Here is a 23,527-nt window from a genome sequence, read left to right as displayed (position 1 = left end):
AGACCAGGTGTCTCCAAACTACGGCTCGCGGGCTAGATTCTTGGCCCACGGAGCTCTTATGGAAAACACGAAAATATTCTAAATTTAAAAAAAAAAAAATTTTTTTTATTTTTTAAATGGAAAGGTGTGAAAATAGTGTGGTGTATTTTTTTTTTTTTTTTTTTTTTTTAAATCTCATTCTTTTTAACCATTTTTTTTTTGTTAAAAAAAAATGGTTAAAAAGAATGAGATTTAAGCAAACCAATTTCACTAAAAAGAAAATCTAATGAATAATCTATAACAGAAATCTCACCTGTCCGTTTGTATATCTGCCTGCCTAAAACTTTTGACAGAGGCGACGGATTTTCACAAGATCGGTATCATTTTGAAGTTCGACCCTTCGGACAACAATTGTCGAAAAATGGACTAAAAACATTAATTTCTTCACCCTCAACTGGACACTTTTCTGCAATGAGAGGTCACTTTTTCGCCGATATTTTCAAAAGTCATCCCCTCTTTTCGATTGATTTAATTAAACCTTCAACACTTTCAGTTTGGTGATGGACGCAACGGCAAAGACGTCATTTTTTTTTTTTTTTTCATCTTTTCCTCCTTCGCGGTACGGGTTTGAGCATTTTTTTTTTTTTTTTTTTGCTCAACACACACCTCCAAACACCTGGACATTTGAGCAACACCAGGCACCCAGGCTAGTACAGTATAAAATGCAATCTGGACGTGAGGACACTTTGGAAGAAGGATATGCAATAAAATTCTCTTTTAAACTTGAAAAAAAAATGCTACAGAAACGAATGGAGTGCTCCAGACTGCTTTTGGACCAACTTGCATGAATTGAGCATCAGTTTTTTGTGGCATAAAGGAATCTGCAAGGAACGATGAGATGGGTGGGAGGTGTAAGGAAGTTAGAACACCAAAGTTGATTGGCCAAATAAAGAATTTCATGGATAAGAACCATCGTTTGTCTGTAGAGACAATAATTGATGTCAGTGTGGGAACTGTACACACAATTATTCACAAGGAACTGAAGATGTGAAACATTTGTGCAAAGTTTGTTCCAAGGGTGCTCATAGAAGATCAGACTATTTGACTGAGATGCGCATCAAAACAGTTCCTCATCCTCCCTATACTCCAGACCTTGCTCCCTTTGACTTCGGGTTATTCCCTTAGTTTGTTACACTGGCAGCTGTTGAGGGGGTGTACATGGGCTTGCAAGTATGAAAATAAAATATGAAAACGACTGGAACTTGTAATATGAAAAAAAAAAAAAAATAAATAAATAAATAAAGAGTGGGGAGAATTATTGATAATGTTTTCAGCTAGTCGAGTGTTTCTTGTGAAAGTTTGGCGAGGGGGGGGGACCATAGATTGAAGCTCAGTCGAACACTTTCCATGAAAATAACGATAAAGCAGAGACAAAGTCGCAACATCTCTTCTGTGAGATAAAGGTTGCAGCGAAGAGAAAAGGACATCTCCCACCAGGCCAGGTTTCCGTTGTCTTCTCTTTTAGTAGTGTTGTCATCTCTCACCCTGGCCACTGCCAAGGAGGGATCCCCAAGTACAAAATAAAATATAACACACAAACTCTGATAGATTTTTCAAATGTCAGTTGCACTTTTGGTGTGTATGTGACACTATCAATCCTCTACACACTAATCTACATTCTGTCGAGGCTGTGTCTGTCACAATTACAGTTAGCAGATCAGAAGCTGATGCTTCTGATCTGCTAACTGTAATTCTTGTCAACCGTCTTCTCTTTTGGCAGTGTCAAAAGAGGAGGAGGGGCCCACATGGGTTCACAGGAATAAAAAGAAATAAGATAAAATTCAAACTCTGATACTTTCCGCAAATATCAGTCATGTGACGCCATCGATCCTCTAGACCAGGAGTCTCCAAACTACGGCTCGCGGGCTAGATTCTTGGCCCACGGAGCTCTTATGGAAAACACGAAAATATTCTAAATTTAAAAAAAAAAAAATTTTTTTTATTTTTTAAATGGAAAGGTGTGAAAATAGTGTGGTGTATTTTTTTTTTTTTTTTTTTTTTTAAATCTCATTCTTTTTAACCATTTTTTTTTTGTTAAAAAAAAATGGTTAAAAAGAATGAGATTTAAGCAAACCAATTTCACTAAAAAGAAAATCTAATGAATAATCTATAACAGAAATCTCACCTGTCCGTTTGTATATCTGCCTGCCTAAAACTTTTGACAGAGGCGACGGATTTTCACAAGATCGGTATCATTTTGAAGTTCGACCCTTCGGACAACAATTATCGAAAAATGGACTAAAAACATTAATTTCTTCACCCTCAACTGGACACTTTTCTGCAATGAGAGGTCACTTTTTCGCCGATATTTTCAAAAGTCATCCCCTCTTTTCGATTGATTTAATTAAACCTTCAACACTTTCAGTTTGGCGGTGGACGCAACGGCAAAGACGTCATTTTTTTTTTTTTTTTTCATCTTTTCCTCCTTCGCGGTACGGGTTTGAGCATTTTTTTTTTTTTTTTTTTTTTTTTTGCTCAACACACACCTCCAAACACCTGGACAACACCAGGCACCCAGGCTAGTACAGTATAAAATGCAATCTGGACGTGAGGACACTTTGGAAGAAGGATATGCAATAAAATTCTCTTTTAAACTTGGAAAAAAAAAATGCTACAGAAACGAATGGACTGCTCCAGACTGCTTTTGGACCAACTTGCATGTATTGAGCATCAGTTTTTTTGTGGCATAAAGGAATCTGCAAGGAATGATGAGATGGGTGGGAGGTGTAAGGAAGTTAGAACACCAAAGTTGATTGGCCAAATAAAGAATTTCATGGATAAGAACCATCGTTTGTCTATAGAGACGATAAGTGGACAGTTTGATGTCAGTGTGGGAACTGTACACACAATTATTCACAAGGAACTGAAGATGTGAAACATTTGTGCAAAGTTTGTTCCAAGGGTGCTCATAGAAGATCAGACTATTTGACTGAGATGCGCATCAAAACAGTTCCTCATCCTCCCTATACTCCAGACCTTGCTCCCTGTGACTTCGGGTTATTCCCTTAGTTTGTTACACTGGCAGCTGTTGAGGGGGAGTACATGGGCTTGCAAGTATGAAAATAAAATATGAAAACCACTGGAACTTGTAATATGAAAAAAAAAAAAAAAAAAAATACAATGAAAAATAAAAAAAACAAATTTTTTTAAATCGTACTTGTTTAGGTTAATCATGACATTAAAAAAATGAAAATATTGAAAAATAATTATATTGTACATACCTGCTATGGAATAAAGTTTAAAAAAAAAAAAAAAAAAATTTTCACTTAATTTGATAAATGCTTCTTATACCAAAAAAAAAAAAAAAAAAAAAAAAAAAGCAGAAGTGAATGTTTATTTTTATTAACTTTGCAAATCCAATGAAACAGATTTTGGTTGTAATTTTGAAGAGTCATTTGTGGAAAAATCAGAATTTGAACGATGCGTGCGACGCATGTGACTTTTTAGCAAAGATTTGTGCGTGAAATTTTTACTGCATTGCTCGCAAACAAACGGCCTCAAATCCGCATGCAAAGACGAGTGAATTTGAAGGTTCGTGCGATTTGAAAAACACCGACCACACTCAGCACAAACAAATGGCTTCTCCGCAGTATGGACTTTGGCGTGTCTACGCAGCCCTGACTGGCACGAGAATCGTTTGCTGCATGTTTTGCAGGAATACGGCCGGATTTGGCTGTGTACAAAACCATGACGCTTCAGCTGCGAGCGATCAGAAAATTCACGAGGACATGCAGAACAAGTAAACGAACGCTCGCCCGTGTGTGTTCGGTTGTGGGCTTTCAGGTGGGAAGCTTGATTAAAGGACTTGCTGCAGATTATACAAGTGTGCGGACGGGAGCCAGAGTGTGTCAGTTGATGCCGCTGAAGATCTGAACGTCGCGCAAATGCCTTCTTACACAGCACACAGCTGTAGGGTCGTTTGCCGCTGTGAATTTGGCTGTGTCGTTTTAGCTCAAAGGGTCGCGAAAAGCAGCGATCGCAGAGCTGACATCGATGGGGTTTCTTACCCTCGTGCGTAGCAACATGACGGTGTAGGTGGGTCGGAGTTAGGAAGGCGCGGCAACAGACTGGACAAACGTGCTCTCTCTTTTGCTTACCATGCGTCTTCTGGTGGCGATCTCGATCGGCACTTCGAGAAAAGGCCTTTTCACACTGGTCACATTTGTGCGGACGATGGTCTGTGTGAGTCAGCTGGTGGCGTTTCAGGTGGAAGTTCCGTTTAAACTCTTTTGAACAGATCTGGCATCGGAGGGACTTTTTGGTTCCGATGTCTTCTGGGGCCAATCGCAGGGTCTCGGTGTTGTCAAAAGCTTTGAGTGGGCAACTGGTTTCAGAACTAATAGCAGGTTCTATCAACTGAAAGTCCTGAGATGAAGCAATTAAACTAGTAGAAAAAGGGTCATCCAAAATGACTGGGTGATCAACCCTTTCTTCTGCCATGGCACACGTCCGACAGACTAGAGAAGGAGATTCAATCTGAAATTAAAAAAAAAAAAATATTACAAATAGATTTCATACAAGGAAATAGTGTTTATTTTATCTATACTATTAATAAAATTCTGTGTGTGTGTTTCCATGAAAGGTATGAGTCCCTAGATTGTCTTTATCTATGTATGGTTCATAACGAAAAAAAACACACTCACAAAAGAAAACAAAAAACACACACTCACAAAAAAAAAAAAAAACCACACTCACAAAAAAAAAACAAAAGAAAACACACACTCACAAAAAGCCTGAAATAAGGGTCTTTGGGCCGTTTTGTGTAATTCTCGAAAAAGTTACCTGCCCATGTCAACAGAATTTAGCACTGTGTCGCAGTAACATGTTTCGGCATACGGACAGGACTTGTGGCCAAATGGATAACACATCTGACTATGGATCAGAAGATTCAAGGTTCAAATTCTGGCAAGTTCGTAATTATTTTATCCAACGTTTACTCATTATCCTTACCCTGAGTTAGGGTATTTTTGCTTTTCAGTGATTTTGTTTTGTGCATATGGGAATTTCTCATACTCCGAGTTCACAAGGTAAGCGTTGATGGTAAGACGATGTTGAGTGTACTTGATTTTGTGTCTGACTCTGTGTTGTGTGTGCCGACATGGCATAGCCGCTAGTTTTAAATATAGAACTGAGCCAAATGAGATGAATCAATAAGTACTAATAAATACTCAGTAACATTGTGCTACATAGTTCAATACAAAAACAAATTACTTTGTAAGAGATATTTTTTTAATTTACTCCTTCAGTCCAGCACCTTTTGGCAGGCAATGTTCCCCCCCCCCTCTTCTAATATATGATATCCAGGATTTGGAGAGAGTTCAGAGATCAACTACTCGAAATGGTGCGGAGGCTATCAAATCTGCCCTATGAAAGCCGATTTAAAAAGCTTAACATTTTTTTCTCTTGAGCGCCAACGATTACACTGATCTCATTTTGGCATACATGCTCATCAATAAGCATTATGATATACCTCAGGCCCTATTATTAACTCCTGCACCAGACAGAGGTTAACGTGGATCCTACAAGAAACTATTTCATTGGGGATTTTGATTAAACCGAAGGAGGGAAGCTTTCTCAATCATAATCCCTGAACCTGGGAAAAGACTTCCAAGGGAGGTAATAGATGCATCCAGGGCAACAATTCAAGATGAATTTGGACAGGCGCTGAGCTAGGTGTATCATAATTTTTGACACCCCTAACACGAAACTGCAAATAAAATATAAAAAACTCGTAATTTCTCTTTTAAAAGTGGGTTGTTTATTTTCTTTATGGATTATACTTCCAAAATAAACTATTAAAGTTGTATAAAAAGTAATAGAAATATTTAAAAAAAAATAGTAATGAAATTAATTGAATGTTACGAGTTCAGTATTTTTCAATTCTTAAACTTTAAAAATCTATCAAAATTTTTCTATTAATTCTATTTTTACGATATTTTCAGGGTCAATGTGAAATGTTATGCTCTTTCCAATAAACCGAATATAATATCTTTTTTTAAAAGAATAAGTGAAGAAATAACCCTGTTTAAATATCAAAATAAAAATAAAAACGATGTTAAACTTCTGTAACCCCCCCCCCAAAAAAAAACAGCGAACAAACGTAAAATTTCTTTAAAAAGGAAATCGGAAAAACGAAAAGCATAAATCAGGGAGAAAGACGATGGACGTTTTGTGAAAAACGAAAACAAAAAACACAGTGAAAAGCGAAGAAAAAAATGGCATAAATAACCCTTTGATTCGCTTAAATCCAATGGTGCGTTTCACCCAGTAGAAAACATAGAACGAAAAGGAACGTTAAAATGCCATTCCATTATTTTTTTAAGCAACTACGACCCCAAACCGGGGTTTCTTCGTACTGTCCCTTGTGAACGAATCTGCAACAGTGTAAGTGGTAGCGGTGGTAGGAGGAATTTAACAGAGAGAAAAGATTTTACAACTTCCATTGACTCTAACCGATTTTGGCCATGAACTCTCACCAGAAAAAATATAGAAATCCACGATTATCAAGGAAGTGTAGAGATAATAGGCCAATAACACACCTCAGATAATGCGCTGCAGTTTGTGCATATTACATTTGCATGTAATCTCTTGATTTTCAATCCTATTAAGGTCAAAATCAGAAGGGAAAAATCAGTTCATTTCATATATATATAGGGATAATACAGATTTTGAAAAAAAAAAAAAGACTTGGGTGTTATCAGTTAGAATCGAAACTAAAACATTCAGCACTCCAGCCGCATTCCCTACCATTTGAGCTATCGGCAGATAGGTAAAAAGGTCTTAAAATCAAACTACTTCAAGCTATAAATTAATTTTTTACATGCATAAAAGTAAAAGAAATATGTCGGCAATTTGAAATGAAGGCTTTGCATTTCAACTTGCCAATATATTTCTGTACGCGTTATTTTGTTTCATGATTAGTGCAAATTATATGGAAAAAATATCCGCAAAGAATGAAATTTAAAAAAAATAAACATTTTAAATTTTGGGGATGACTTTTTTTATATAAATTTAATAAAATAAAGATGAATTGAGACAGATAATCGATTTGTTTCTCAATTAGGGAGGGAGGGGCATTAATTTTATTCATTCAATTTTCTTATATATATATATATATATATATATATATATATATATATATATAAATGGATTCTCCTGTCAATTTCGACATATGAGCTCTACCACAACAACTAAGTTGTTCGAAATCCACACAAATGATTTGTTTTATAGTGGTGAAGGCTTTGTGTAGAACCAATCAATTTGGTATTACTGCTAACCTTTGTCAGTGCAGATGACTGTCACAGGACAGAGTATACAGTAGACCGCAGGTTTTTACATCAGTTTCCTTCTCGTAGATTCATGACTTAACGAAGACTGCGGGTGCATCTCTTCCAGTGAATTAATGCTCCCCCAGATACCAACCTGAAAATTTCTATAACTCGGCGCGGTACATACAAACATACACATTATACATATCTATCTATATATATATATCTATAAAAGTGAACGTGTCTGTGTACATTTTCCAATGCAATAACTCTGTCGATTTTCAGTCTATAGGCGCAAAATTTGATATACAGGGCACTGAGATTTGGGAAAATCTTTGTAATCCATTTTCAGCCAGAAATTTGGCTGTTAAGGGTTCAAAGTTCAACGATTTGACCTTTGAGAACTCTACCAAACTCCTCCGACAATTTTGGGTCTAACCATTGAAATTTTAGATATAGGTTCTTTGGACATGGATCTAACTTAATAGCTTAATTTGAGCCCAAAACAATAAATGGTCAAAGTTTAAAAAAAAAAAAAAATTGACCGCTGCGGTCTCTACCAAAATAGTTAGACAATTTGTGGTCTAAACATTTAAAATTGACATAAAGGGTATTCAGAGATAGGGCAAGCTTTTTAATCGGTTTGAGTCAAAAAATTTTAGTTACCAATATATAAATGTATGTATGTTTGCATGTCTGCCTAAAACTTTTGACAGAGGTGACAAATTTTACCAAGATCAGTATCGTTTTGAAATTCGACCTTTCAGACGACAAATATAAAAAAATTGGCTAAAAACATCAATATCTTCCCCTTCAACTGGGCACTTTTCTACAGTGGGGGGGGGGTTGCTTTTTTTGCCAATATTTTGGAAAGTCATCCTCTCCTTTCGATTGTCTAGCTTTAATTTAAACATAAGTCACTTCCGGTTTGTCGGTGGTCGTAACAGCAAAGACGTCAGTTCCCCCCCCCCATCCCGTTCTTTTCCTCCTTTGCGGTACGGGTTTGAGCCTGCCTTCCTACTACCACTTTTTTTTTTTTTTTTCCTTTGCTCAACAGACACATCCAAACACCCGGGCAATGCCGGGCTGAAATGCTAGTATATATATATATATATATATATATATATATATATATATATATATATATATATATAGAGAGAGAGAGAGAGATTGGGAGGTTAAAAATTTTAAACATTTTAGATTTTTTTTTTTCTGATGGGGAGGTTTTTTTTTTTTTTTTTTTTATAAATTTTAAAATTTGCATCCCCACCACTCACAAAAAAAAAAAAAATAACTATGATTGAAAATACCCGTGTTTAGCTAAGTAAAAGTAATGAACACAAATCCATAGGTAAATTTTACAATCAGTACGATTATCTACACTTTTTTTTTTTTTTGTCAAGAATTTATTTTTTGAGGTTGGTCACTGAATGCGAGTTATGTTTTTCTGGCCTCCGCAAAGTCAAAAGCGTTGAAAAGAAGAGAGTCTGGGAAGCGACGGATGAAGCGACTGGTGATTAAAAATATTTATCATTTTTATCAACAGCTGAAGATTTTTTTAAAAACAAAATCAAATAGAACAGACGATTAAGAGAATCGTTTTTGGCATTGGAAAATAGGGACAAATTTTTCCCATTCTGATACCCCAAAAAGTTCCGATTTCTCCGATTTCGATAATTCACCCCGACACCAGTTAAAACTAAAATAATTTTTTTAAATAAAATATTTCCATATGTTTCTTTTGTATTTCGTTTCATGCTTAGTGAATTCTGTTCCATATTCACATCAAATGTATCCATTTCCACCATCTTAATTTTGGGAACACAGTTGTAGAGACTGCCTTAAAATCACATCAATTAATCATAAATTAATTAGTTTTACTAGCGGGGGGGGGGGGGTACCCGGCGTTGCCGGGTGTTTGGAGGTGTGTGTGGTTTTGGGCAAATCAAAACTCTGAGGGGGGGAAGGTAAAATAAAAAAAAAAGTTTTGATAGGTAAGCATGAGGATCGAACCCTTGAGACGAAGTTGGAAATTAAAGTGTGAAAAAAAATGCAACGTTAACCATTGGGCCACCGCGAAATACTAACGGAAACACGTTTTAATTTATTTAAGTATTTAGAATTGGCAGGTGCACGTTTTAATGACTTAATGAAATCAACTTTGACTGCGGGGTAGTATTTCATTTACTGCGGGAACGCTTTTTTTATTTTTATTTTCCCCAAGATGTTGGGGGGGGGGACCAGCTCCCCATAAAAAGGGGATTGTCCAAATTGAATAGCAATTGTCTGATATAAGGAAAATATTTCCACATTGATCAAATCTGATTGCTTTTGGACATTTCCGGCGATCGCGACCGGAAAAATACCACCAGTATTAGTGTCGCTTTTATTATACAAAAAAGTCTAATCCACATGCGGCAAGCGAAAAATGTTGAATATTTATCTTCCCAAAGTCGAGCAAATTAAATAGACAGGCGACCTCCGTTGTTAACTCGTAGATATTGTGATTTATATGTGATATAAAAAGTGTTAAGAAGTTGTGAGCCGACCGACCGCTTCTCGGAAAAAAGCCTTTCTTGGACATACACAAAAAGTGAACATACACACATATTCGCTTTTATATATATAGATTTAAGAAAACTGAATTCTATGACGTGCCAGATGGGAGAGTAGTTTAGGACGCATTTATATTCAACTTGATTCGACTAACGAGATTTACCTATATCTCTATAAATGTATGGCACAATCACGTTGACACACCGGGTCTTGCCAGGTAACCAAGTTAAGCAACATTGAGCCCGGCCATTTGGGAAGGCGAAGCGCTGAACGTACTGTCATGGTCCTAGGTCTGGAAAACGCCGGAGGAAGAAAAATAAGACCCAAGAGTGGACATAAGTCGAGCAGTGGACGTAAGTCCATGGCAGAAAGAAACCAAACAATTGCGACGTTGCTAAGGTGAAGCTATTTTTAGAATTGATGTAAGGCGATGCTGCGAGGTCATGTAGGGGACACCGGGCGCAGCCGAGGAGGAGAGAGGGAGAGAAAGAAAGGAGAAGTGAAGAAAAAAAGAAAAGGAAATTCTTGGTTGGACACTGGACGCGAGTTATGTTTCTCTGGCCCATCCCCCCCCCCCCCGTAAAGTCAAAAGCGTTGAAAAGAAGAGAGTCTGGGAAGTGACGGATGTTTTTCACTGGGTGCTGAAAAGTAAGAGAAAAAGAACAAAATAGAAATAACATGAAGAGGAAAAAGGATTTTCTTCCTTGTGCGTCTCGTCAAGTGATTATCAAGTTGGATTCGAATGTGAGAAAAAGATTTGTGAAATTCTTTTTGTCTCTCCCCTACCAAAAAAAGAAACGTATGTCGTTCGCAACCTGACATATTAATCGACCGGAATTTATCAGCGCAAATGTATATTTTGGCAAACTGTTGATTTCATCTCGGAACTGATCCCCCCTCCCCCCAGTTTCTCTGGGATTAATGGCGACTACCTTTTTCCTCCATCATCAAACTTTTTTTTTTTTGCTGTTTCATTTCTAGACTATTTTGTTTGTTTATAAAAATAAATAAATAAAAATACCCCCCCCCCAAAAAAAAATATATATATAACTATATTTCTGCCTCCGGCCTCCTCATTCTTACGTGTTGAATTTTTGTCTCATATTTTTCTTTGCACGCTTCGCTTCTAACCGTTTTCAGTGGAGATTCGGGAAAATTTGATAGACAATTAAATTTGCTTACACCCAACTGGATTCAGGTGATAGCTTGATGGGAACCAACCGAGTATTCATTTTTGGGGGTATAGTCCCTTGCCCTTCTCTAAGCCGGGTGCACACATGATCCTAAGTCTGTGTGCTAGAGTCAAAATTACTTCTGTGCATTTAAACCCAGACCAAGACTGTAATAGTACCTTCTAGGAAGGTTGAACATGGGGCCCAGCACCCTCACCCTGAAAAAGAATTCCTTGCTACAAAAGCATCTACAAAGTTGTGGATGGCCTATGCCCCTCCAGGGGCTCAAGGCTATGGATCATGGAAGAGATTATCGATGGCTGGCAAAAATACTCAATTGCTAAAAATCGTCAAAATTGATTTTCAATAAGAAAAAAAAAATCTACATCAATTTACGTAATTTTTGGAATGTGACATCTTCATTCCGTGATGAGTACATACCCCCCCAAAAAAAAAATTAAGGATTTAGAAGAAAAGCCAAGAAACGAAAACAAATAAAGGTAAAAAATTCAAATATGACAATTAAATGTTACCAAAAGCAAGATACGTTGCTCTTCTACCTACCTGGGTAAGTTTTGTGTGGTTTAGCATATTTATTTTGTTGGATTTTTACCCTAAACAAGGCACAGTGCCACTTTAATGTAGGGGGCTACTATCTAGGACATAATTAGTAGGGATACTATGTAGGGAGCTGAGCAGCAAAATGTCCGTTCAAAAAAAGAAATGTATGTTGTTCGCAACCCGACATATTAATCGACCGGAATTCTTCTGCATGTCAGTACAGTTGGGGAAGCAGGAATCCGGAAGGGAATTCCAAAGTCTAGCAATTCTGGGAAAGAAACTATTAAAGTAAAAGACTTTCTGGCATCTGGGGATCTTTACTGTGAAGGGGTGGGACTTTGCTGCTTGTCGGGGGGTATTTACGTCGATGGATACAAGGGCTTGTAATTCGTTGCCGCACCCGCCATTAAAATACTTATAAAACAGGCAGAGGGATGCAACATTTCGTTGATAGGACAGAGACTGAAGCTTAGATGGAAGTTCAGGACCTATCAGGTTGGCAACTCGCTTTTGAACCTTGTCCAGGAATGAGAAACTAGTAGCAGATGCACCCAAATGTGACAACAATACTCCATACATTTTTTTAAATTTTTTTTTTATTACATTTTCACCCCAAACAAGGCACATTGCCACTTTGGTGTAGGGGGCTACTATCAGGGGAAACATCTACTGGGGTACTATGTAGGGATTTGGGCAGCAAGATGTTGGTTCACGTTGCACTTGACTTATGCATGTCAGTACAGTTGGGGAAGCAGTGACCTGGAATGGAATTCCAAAGTCTATCAGTTCTGGGGAAGAAACTACTGGAGTAGAAAGATCTTTTACATCTAGGGATCTCTACAGTGTGGGGGTGGGATTTTGCAGCTTGTCGGGTCTGTCGAGGGTGTTCACGTCGTGGGGGCACAAGTACTTGCAGTTCATTAGAGCATTCACCATTAAAATACTTGTAGAAAAGGCAGAGGGATGCAACGTTTCCACGATGGGACAGAGGCTGAAGCTTAGATGCCAGTTTAGGGCCTATCAGATTTGCGACTCTCTTTTGAACCCTGTCAAGGAGCGAGAGACTAGTAGCCGAATACATGGGCGAATGGTGATCTTGTGGAGGTACAGGATATTTTCAGGCATAAGTAACTTTCTAGCACGATAGAGAGAGAGCCCACCTTCTTTGCAGCAGCCTTGGCAATGCTCTCGATGTATCTGTTCCAACTCATGTTCTTGTGAATGTTAAGCCGAGGAGTTTTAATAAAGTACATTCAGGTAATGTATCTTTAGCCATAGCTAGAGGTGGTTGGGAAGGTTTCTTATTGTTTATAGTTAAGATCTTGATATTTTTTTTTTTCAATAGTAAAATGATTCTAGGTTTTCATTGTTAAAAATATGCACGCTTGCATGTACAAAATCACCACCAATGATAATATAAATTACATTGCTTAATATTTAGAATACTACTTGTTTGTGCCAAATTTAAATGCGATATTCGTTTTCAGCTTACCTGAAAACCTATAAGAGTCGCCATTTTAAAGGTGATCAGTAAGGTGCAAAGAAAGTTAAAATTTACCCCCCCCCCAACCAAAAAATGAAAAATTCTTTATTCAAACCATAAAAGTTTGAAAAAAGACTTAAAAAATATAACCATTACAATAAGAATATATTTAGGATTTTTTTTTTTTTTTTTTAAACCAAACATCAGGTGTTGGCAAGCTATTATTTTGTAAAATCAAAGATAAAAATTGAAAAAAAAACAAAAAAAACAAGGTGCTTCTATATTCAATTTGAAGACACCAGTGACCCTTTCCAGATCTGGTCGCAGATCTTCAGCACTAAGTAGATGTCCAAGACATTTCACTGATGATTTGGATATTTTTGCATTTTTCTGTGTTGAATGTAATGCCAGCAGCCTGAATTTTTTTTTGTGCATTTTTTAGTTGGGCATCATGTTCTTGTTGATCTTTTTCTCCATATCATCATATTTTTCCACGTCATCTTGCATGCATATTGCTCTGATTTAATTCTCTCATCATCATCATGACGGGCTCCTTGTCCGGACCAATGTGACTCTTCCTCTCCAGAGTTTCCTGTCTTCCATCAGTTGCCTCAGATCTTCAGGTTCACAGTTGGCGTCGTGTGCTATTTGTTGGATGTACGTGGATCTAGGTCGTCCTTTGCTTGCGCGTCCGTGTCGTGAAGTCCATAGCAATACATCACTCACCAATTCATGCTTGCTCCTCAAACAATGACTGGCAAATCGTAGGCGTCTTTCTCTGATGGTATTAGATATGGCAGGTAGATTGCCATAAAGTTGCTGCTTCGTGGGATGATTTTGCCAAGATATATTTAATATTGTTCTTAGCATATGGGTGTATGTGCCGTCTAGTTTTCTTTCCAATCTTTTGGTGAGTGTCCAGGTTGTAGCACCGTAAACAAGGACAGATTCTACCACTGCCCTGAAGAACTGCCTTTTCAGTTTGTCAGCCAGTCTCGAAGTCCATACTGAATGTAGCCCATCCAATGCGGTCCATGCTTTTGAGATGCAAATTCCGATATCTCTCTCTGTGGAAACTATGTTGCTGCCCAGATACGTAAACTCTTTTTAATTCTCTAGTACTTGTAATATGCGCCTCTGGTAAATCTCACTAGCTGATGAAATACCAAATGGGAGGTGGTTGTTTAGGGAGTGGAGTTAATGCTTTTCAGGCACTCCCTAATAAAATAAATATTTCAACACAAGCTACTGAATAAACGAACAAACGACTTTGTAAAACTTGCAAGGAAAAGGTTTATTGAAGTAAGGCGAGATGCCATTTAGATATAGCTGGGATAGAACTCGTCTGCCTTTGCCTGGTAGTTATTCCCAAGTGGGGATCGTCGATACCGATGTAGGCAGAGAGAGAGAGAGTGAGGAAACAGGTTTACTCTCTTTGACGTCTCGCTGGAAAAGGAAAGAGTTTTTCTTGTCCGGGACGGAAGCAGTTATAGTTCCTTAAGGGGATAAGGAAGATCCCTGCGCTATGCCTCTGATTGGTCAGTATGTGTCATATCGCACAGTCAGGGGAGGCACTGACGCACAAGAAAAGAGTTCTATTTTTTTCTGCTACAGTTGAATTGGTATCGTCCAAATGGGGTAATGAAGGTCATCAGCGCACAGGATTCTGATGAGAGTGGAATCTATCAATATCCGCTGTTGGCGTCCAATTTTCTCATGATTTTTACTTCCCCTAACTGGGCCAAAAAGTGGTCAACCGTGGGGGAGCATGTGGAGTTCACGTTCTATGTACTTATTGAGAGTTTTGTGAGATCTAAACAAATCCTAATCTTCCCGTTTGGTTTCGGTACTACCACCATAAGGGAACACCATTCGGTGGGTTTGTCAATCTTGCTTATGACCCCCAGCTTTTCCATTCTCAGGAGTTCTGCCTGTGTTTTCTCCATCAAGGGTAGTAGTATGCGCTGTGGCGTGGGTACTGATTATGGACTCGCATCCGGGTGTAACAGTATGTTATATTCCTCCCCAAATGTGAATAGGCCAGGCATTTCCTTTTTTGGATCAAATAGTCGTTTTTGGCTCCTGATGGTATGTAAGTTTGGGTAGACGGTTACAAGCTTAAGTGCCTCGATGGCTTGTCTTCCTAACAGCAGCTCCTCAAGATTGGGGATAATAAATATCCGCTGTTCTGTTGAAAGCTCTTTATGCGAGACAGTAGCCTCGTAGGAGATGTCCTTTTCTCCTCCTTGCAACCTCTATCTCACAGAAGAGATGTTGCGAGTTTGTCTCTGATGTATCGTTATTTTCATGGAAAGTGTTCAACTGAGCTTCAATCTATGGTCCCCCCTCGCCAAACTTTCACAAGAAACACTCGTCTAGCTGTAAACACTATCAATAATTCCCCCCACTCTTTATCTGTGCCTAAACCTAAACGTAGATTCCATGAACAAAGCTTCTTTCTTAGAACTGCACGCCTGTGGAATTGTCTTCCGTTTTCCTGCTTTCCGGCTGACTACAATATGGTCGTGTTCAAGTCTAAAGTAAATAAGTTCTTGATGAGCCGTTCCATATAAGTTATTAAATTTACCAAATTTTCATTACTAATGATTACTATATTGACCAATTTCTGCTGTACACTCTTTAACCCTTATCCTTGAGTGGCCTCTGGGCCTTGATAATGTGGTGATGCCTTTGTAAAAAAAAAAAAAAAAAGAAGTTGCACTGATCATTCCAGATACTTTGAGTGGAATACATCTTGGACAACGAAGGATTTGGTAGGTGTCCCAGAGGTCTGGTAGGTCCCTCCTTAATTTGTAAATGTGTTCAGGAATTGCGGTCACATCTGCCCGAGAGTCAGTGGCACTTCATTGATGGCAATATCGGTTTGCCAAGGTTTATCCGTACTGATCTCTGATATCATCAGGACACCAAGGTATGCACTCTGGTCACTTTCAGTCATCCGAACTATGTTTAATTTCATGCAGCCTTCTCGTGTGGCAGCACTGGGCATAGTGGCCAATCCTATCACAATTGTTTCTGATGGTGGGTTTTGTTATTGCAGCGGTGGCACTCAGCCTCCAGTCTATGCTACTGTGTATGTTCATTTTTTTTTTTTTGACGATTCTCAAAGTAAAATTTTCGTCTGGATTGGATCTTGTCATGATTTTACTCTGACCTTGTCTGCAAATTCTAACAGAATGGACAGCAATGTCATCAATACCATCAGCCTGTTCTTCACCATCGATGATGTTTCTTAAGATACAGTCAACAGATCGATTTAAAAATATATATAATATATAGTATTAAACAAAAGCAGTATTATGTACTTAATTGACACGCCGAAAATCGTAATGTATCAAAAAACTACAAAAAAATTCACAAAGCATCCAAAATCTGAGGGGCTACCTTAAGGGCTAAATACATAGCCATTAATTCCAAAGTGGGAAGTGACTCCCCCTTAATGGGAGCCACTCTGGCCTTTGTAAACAACAGGGAACATTTAGCTCCCTGTTTCGCATACAAGGTGAGTCCGTACGCGTTTTTCGACGCGTCACAGAAACATAAATTTGACAGAACGATTTTCAGACAATACACGCCTGGGAAATTCAAATTTCCCCAAATTATTTAGATCCTTGGTTTTGTCACAGGTTAATGAGCTCTTCAGGAATCCGCTCATCCCAAGACAACTTGTTTTTCCAGATCCAGCTGACAAGGATCTTCCCCTGTATCATGACGGAGAGAAGCCATGATAAAGGATCATATACTCCTGATATTTGCGAAAAAAATCCTCCGTTTGGTATTAACCCCAAGGTCGACTAAAGTGGGAGAGAGTTTGAATGTATCTCGAAGAGGATCATATTGGTATCCCAATACCTTCTCAAAGGCTGGGAAGGGAGATGAAATAGTTTCATCCTCCAATATTTTATCTTGTATCTTAGAGCAGTTAGAATTGCAGATCGAATCCTGCCTCTAACAATCTACTGCAAACATTGTTATAAAAAAGTAAGGATTCTCCATCACAACTGATGGTGACAAGATTATCCATGGAAAAATTGTTGGAAATAGCATGCGAAGCTGAATCCTTCACATATTTTTCTACATGGAATTTTAATATGAAGTTCAGTATGAAGGGGCTAGTATTGAACCCAAATATAATTATTTTTTATTTATTTTTTTTTTTTTACATGGAGGTCACCACTTATCAAGGCCCGAAGGCCACTCAGGGATAAGGGTTATTGCGTGTACAGTAATCAATTAGATAGTATTGTAGTAATCATTAGTATTGAGGGTTTTGACAGAGTGTCTTACTTAAGGAGGCGGTTTGTCAGGAGTTTGTTTATGTTGGACTTGAAGACGTCCAAGTTGTAGTCAGGTGGGAAACGGGCAAGCGGCAGAGAGTTCCACTGGCGTGCAGTTCTAAGAAAGAAGCTTTGCTCATGGAATCTACGTTTGGATTTAGGCACAGATAAAGAGTGGGGAAAATTGTTGACAATAGTTTCAGCCAGACGGGTGTTTCTTGTGAAAGACTGGCGAGGGGGTACCTGTATGTACATAATCTGTCACCCTTCTTAAGAAAAAAAGCAAAATCTGTTTTTATTCTCTTCCGATTTAAGATAAATTTGTAAAAAGGCTTTCTTTATATCGCCTAGAAGGACATATTCGTTTTTCTGAAAAACAGCAATAAATCTAATAATTTAGCAGTTAAGTTTATGCCAATGTAGGCAGTGTCATTAATTAATGTCTCCTCTCGACGTTTCAGGGAGCAGTTAAACACGGGACAAATTCTTGTTGCCACTCCAGGTCCCTCTTTAATAACAGGTCTATGAGGAACCGAAATATAATCTTAATAATTCTCAGGCGGGACAAAAAACTGTTCCACTATTCCACATTCCTCATAATCCTCAAACACTTGGAGGTACTCATTATACATCCCCTTCCTTTCTAAGGACTTTGCCACTCTCTCCATTATCTTTAAAGAAGGCACAAAGTTACTTTTTACATGTGGGTTGGTTGTTTTTGTTTTACGGCATATCAACCCTTTTCGGGTTATTTAATGCCGAATCCAAAGATTTTGAAGAAAAATTTTTTTAATAGAATATATTTGTTGTTTCCATGTCGGTTTCTATTTAACCCATAGTTGGAACCCTAACAGGTACTACCACTCCGGGTCAGAGTGGACCTGGGAGCAATGATAATTAAAGGGTGGCTCCACATTCCCCAAAGCCCACAAGCTGGGGCCTCACCATCGGATATAGTTTAAGGTCATATCCAGGACCCCCATTGAGGGACTTTTACTCTCTGCAGGGGAGCAGTCGGCGTATTCTAATGCCCCACCGACAGGGCCATTTTACATGTGGGAGTTTATCATGATGCCACGGTAAATTTATATAGTATTTTCCTTCCCTTAAGACAATGGAGTCTTTAAACTTTAAATCTTCTCTTTATCCACGGCAGATAATTTGACCTCTTTGTCGATAACCAATGAGCCAAGAGTGAGTAACTTCTCTACCCCTCTATATATTATTCCTTAATTGGAATTCATTTTTGAGATGATCATTATATATATTAATTCATTTTTATTTCGGGGCCCGTGACACAGTTGATAGAGACATTGAATCTCTACAGTTCCAGATGAACATTGTCTGAAGATAGTGGTTTCAATCCCACCCAAAGCGTGCCAGAGGTTTACTTGGCCAAAAAATGTGGTGAGACGACAACAACTACGGATGGCAGTGATGGCTGAGAATGTAGTTAGGAGATTCGAAGTTCCTATCCGTCGCGGTTACCACCAGATGGATAGTTGGCCGAAACGTTGTGAATAAACAAACCAATAAAAGATGAAAAACAACAACTAATAAAGATGAGAATAATAGTCCGAAATAAAAATAAATATTCTCTACCCCTCGTTCAACTGTAGATTCGGAGAAGAAAGGTTTTAATCCATCCTCAGAGGAGAGGGTCGGATTTAGAACGGAATTGATTAAATAGCTGTTGCATTCAGGAAAGGATTTCACAATGCTATTAAAGGGAGGCAAATCTATTTTACTCAAATCCTTATTCAAAAAATGCTGGCTCTCGCCAAATGGAATTACGTAATCATCGTGTCTTCATGCGTTGCCATTAAGACACCCAACCACTCTGACATTATTTAATTTACCCAAAAGGTCCAAACCAATTATTCCGTTGATGGGAGTTCTGTTTAAATTCTTATAACCGGGACAGAACCGGAATCCCTTTTGAGTTAAGTTATTAACACCTTTATCAAAATTATCAACTTCGAATTTTAAATTCAAATCCCTGGAAAATAACGCCTCAAATTTGAAAGGATTTTGATCACCTAATTTTTATAGATATATTGTACTCCTGCAATCTCAAGGAGTCACTGCCAATTAACGTGTTCACCTTCTTGGGTTTTATGGTTTTAGCCGAACATAATTTAAATAGAACTGCCTGCGTGAAAAATGAACTTTGACTCCCAGTATCAATCAAACAGAAAAAGTAAATAGGTCGACCATGAGCTTTCATCAGTATTCTAAGGACAGAAAAAATACTGTCCTGTTATCCAGAATAAGTTGTTCTGCCCACAAAGGACTTATTTCTTTTAGGGCACATTACACTAAAGTGGCTTTTTAATCCACAAACTCCATATGGGTAAGGAAACCCCTTAATTCCTCGACAAACAGCATCCGAGTGTTCACCCAGACACCGAGTACATAATTTCAATTCCTTGGCCCTTCGGCATCTAGCTTCGAAGGAAGGATATTTTTTACAATTCTTAATCAAATGGTCTGTAACATCGCACAGCTTGCATAATAAAATGACCTTCACCTCACGTGGAGAAGACGCCATATTGGATTTTGTATTAGGTGAAGAAGGCACCAATCTTGGTGTGCAATTTTCCCGCCGAACACCAAGCGGGGCAGCAATTAAACATTCCGTAATGTCGAACACGAGGGACATTATAGTATTTAGAGAAAGGAACCGTTCGCCACTTCTACTCATTAAACCCTCTTTATAATGTTAGGAAATTTTGCAAATAATACATGGGCTATCAATGCCCCCGAGGTTCTACCCTCAATAAAAAAGTCAGTCCCGAACGACTTATCAAGTTCATCATATCCTGTTTAATCTTTTCGAGAAATTACCTTAAATTTTTTAGATCCGTTAGGCGAGAAGGACTATGAATGATCTCTTCGAAAACCCGATTTCTCATTAACTCTGGATTTAAATATTTTTCTCTTAAAAGTTCCAGGGCTACATCATAATTGTCTGATGTTACATCTAGACTGGAGAGCACTTCAAAGGCTTGTCCATCTAGCTTAGATTTAAATACTAACAATTTGTCAGCCTTGTTCAAATTATCTGTACAAAATTTGAATTTATTCAAAAACATTCTGAAAGAAAACTTATCTATGGACGTACGGGAAAACTTCGGACAGTCCAGTTGCATTTTTATGGACATAACAGTCGTAGGTTGAATATCTCGTGGCGTATCTATTTTCAATTTTAACAATAACAATTTTTCAATTTCCAAAGAAAACTCCTCTGAATTCTCACAAAGATGCGATTTCTCTTCATCCGTAGTCTTCATTAGTACTAAGTCTATCAAAATCTTCTCGTTAATCGATTACGTAGAAACTAGTAAAAGAAGAATTAACAATAATTTGCTCAAATTATCAAACTCCATGTTTAATTCTAACTTTTCTTCCTAAAAATCAAACCTTTTGCTTGGTATCATAGCAAATTGTTTTTTCGTTGCAGAAAAAAAAAAAACAAAAAAAAACTACTTGATGAAATGAGGTGAAATTTTTATTCGGAGAACTTCATCCCATAACGGATGTGTACAATAGAACCTTTTTTTCGATATTTTCATTTTTGTATAAGTACTTTTTTTTTTTTTTGCAGGATGGCGACATGAGACAGTTCTTTGTTTACTTATAAAATTTGATACAGCCCGGGTGCAATGGAGATCCAGCTCAGCTGTAATAACCGACAGGATAATACAAACTAAAAACTGCATAGTTAAAAATAAAGGTACTTGTACAGTTTAGACAAGACATCAAAAAATGAAAATATCGAAAAAAAAGTTTAAATTGTATGTATCCGTTATGGAACGAAGTTCTCTGAAAAAAAATTTCACTTAATTTCATCAAGTAGGTTTTTTTTTTTTTTTTTTTTTTTACAGCGAAAAAACAATTTATGATACCGAGCAAAATGTTCGATTTTTAGGAAGTAAAGCTAGTATTAAAGATGGGGAGGGAGTGTCGGCGCTTTAACTGGAGTTATCTCCCTGTGACATTTCTAAAATTCAAACAATTTTTTTTAAAAATCCAAAATGGCCGCCTTCAACGCGCTCTCATAAAAACATGTTTTTTCCGCTGTAAAAAAAAAAAAAAAAAAAACTACTTGATGAAATTAAGTGATTTTTTTCCCCCGAGAACTTCGTTCTATAACGGATATATACAATTTAAACTTTTTTTCGATATTTTCATTTTTTAATGTCTTGACTAAACTGTATAAGTACCGAATTAACAATAATTTGATCAAATTATCAAACAAAATTAAGAATCTGATCGTTTTGCAAAATTAAGAAGGTGAGACATTAATCTCACAAACTCAATACTCCCTGGCAGAGGCAAAATAATTCCACAAATTACAAAACCATACCTTTAAACTCAAATTTTATTCAGTTATAACAGCAAAGAAAAGTTATTAGTCCTAGTACTACTAGCAATACATACGGACGATAAAACGCTTTGGATAATTACGGATTTCAACGGGGTTCTGCTAAAATTGTCATATTTTAAAAACCAAAGCACCTTAAGTCCTCGAAATACCACCGTTTTGTTCGAAAATGAATATACTTTCAAATGAATTAATAAATAATAATGTACATTATATATTTTAAGAGTTTTGAGCAAATAAACTGATAAAAATGTTAACACGCGCGAGCCTTTTCTAGTCTCACACAAAAACATGCGTTCACATCTGAAGCTATATTACTTGTCATATACATACGCGCACACAAACATACGTGCGCACGTCCACATATTCACTTCGCATACATACACTCACATTCATGTGTATACACACACACACGCATGGACGTCACTTCCCCTTTCAAAGGAAATCCACACATGCGCAAAAGACCACCAGAAACACCTATAAAAGCAAGAGACAAGCTGTTTTCAGACATTTTTCCAACTCGCTTTCCGAGGTGAGTGGTCGGCGCACCAGCCGCCGCCGTTTCGGCAGGCGCGTGTGTCTCACGCCACTTGCTACTATGTGGGACAAAAAGCCAACAAACAGTATGTACACTTTATACGCTTTCTCTCTCCACGAACTGGATTGACATTCTCACTCTTTCTCTATCTACTACTTGTGTCAGAGAACACCACCGCGTAGCTGATGGCTAACATGGCGCACAGTTTAACTGATGTCAACCCTCTATCTTCTTTGTCTACACGCTGGACTATCATTCCCATTTTCCACTACATTCACTCACTTCTCTTCCCACGCGCGAACGATAGTGACCCGAACGTGAGATGAACCCACATTTCCTTTTTCTTTCTACACCACCAGTTCCGCGACAAACAATGGTTACACCCGCGCGGACATGAACACGTGTTATATCTAAAACATTCATTCTTTCAACAATAAATAAACGACACGTTTATTTTATCCAGCAATTGAGTTTTTGTTTCCTTCATTCCATTCGTTTCATTATTTTCTTTTGTAACGGGATTAGGATTTATATATCCTAGTCCTCTACAAACATCATGAAACAGCGTTTTTGGGAAATTTTGTAATGTACCCCCCCCCCGATTTGTAAACAGTCGTACCGTGTTTCTCTTAAGAATTTCGTCATGAAACTTGGAAATTAACTAGAACAGATATCACTTTTAATAGATTCGGTTGTCTGAAATTCTTTTGACAGCTCATTTTTTTGTTATGTTAAAAGAAAAAAAGACTTCAACATGACAAGTTTGGAAAATTTTGAAAAGAATTTTCTTCAGACACCCACTGTTAAATAAATCAATCTTTTTATTACATTTATTCGTTAAAAATAAAAATGTAACCGGCTTTTTCTTGTGGTACCGAGAAATTTAAAATCGTGATATTTGGAAAAAAATCGTTCTATTCTTAAAAAATATCTAAAAATGATCCATGGAAGCAGCAGCAGCTACTATCACTGATATTAAATTTAAAAAAAACTTTTTAAAAATGAAAATATGAAAAAAATGTTCTTACATATTTAGTTGGAACTCATATTAGAACATAATTAGCTTAACTAGAGTTATCTGGTTATCAGAATATATAATTTTAAAGCAATCCGGCATTATTTTTGGTCAGATTTTAAAAATATAATTGAAAAACAAATATATAACATGTGCACTTTTATCCATTACATTAGTTTTTAGCGGTGAATTAAACAGTGTTTCGTTAAA

At 37.5% G+C, this 23,527-nt stretch overlaps 1 protein-coding gene across 1 annotated transcript in view; it reads right to left on the bottom strand.

Moving 5' to 3' along the window:
- Positions 1–3,365: 3,365 nt before the first annotated feature.
- The window catches only part of LOC145268698 (uncharacterized), a 30,646-nt gene continuing 10,484 nt past the window's right edge, over positions 3,366–23,527 (bottom strand). The window contains exon 2 of the mRNA XM_080124227.1: positions 3,366–4,515. Coding sequence (XP_079980353.1) covers positions 3,382–4,479 — 1,098 coding nt within the window. The 5' untranslated portion in view covers positions 4,480–4,515 and the 3' untranslated portion in view covers positions 3,366–3,381. The remainder of the gene's footprint in view (positions 4,516–23,527) is intronic.

Source organism: Euprymna scolopes, chromosome 44 (assembly GCF_053919585.1).
Source record: "Euprymna scolopes isolate OS-2025 chromosome 44, ASM5391958v1, whole genome shotgun sequence".
Lineage (NCBI taxonomy): Eukaryota > Metazoa > Mollusca > Cephalopoda > Sepiida > Sepiolidae > Euprymna > Euprymna scolopes.
The sequence above is the reverse complement of the archived record's forward strand: the minus strand, read 5'-3'. Positions and strand labels throughout refer to the sequence as shown.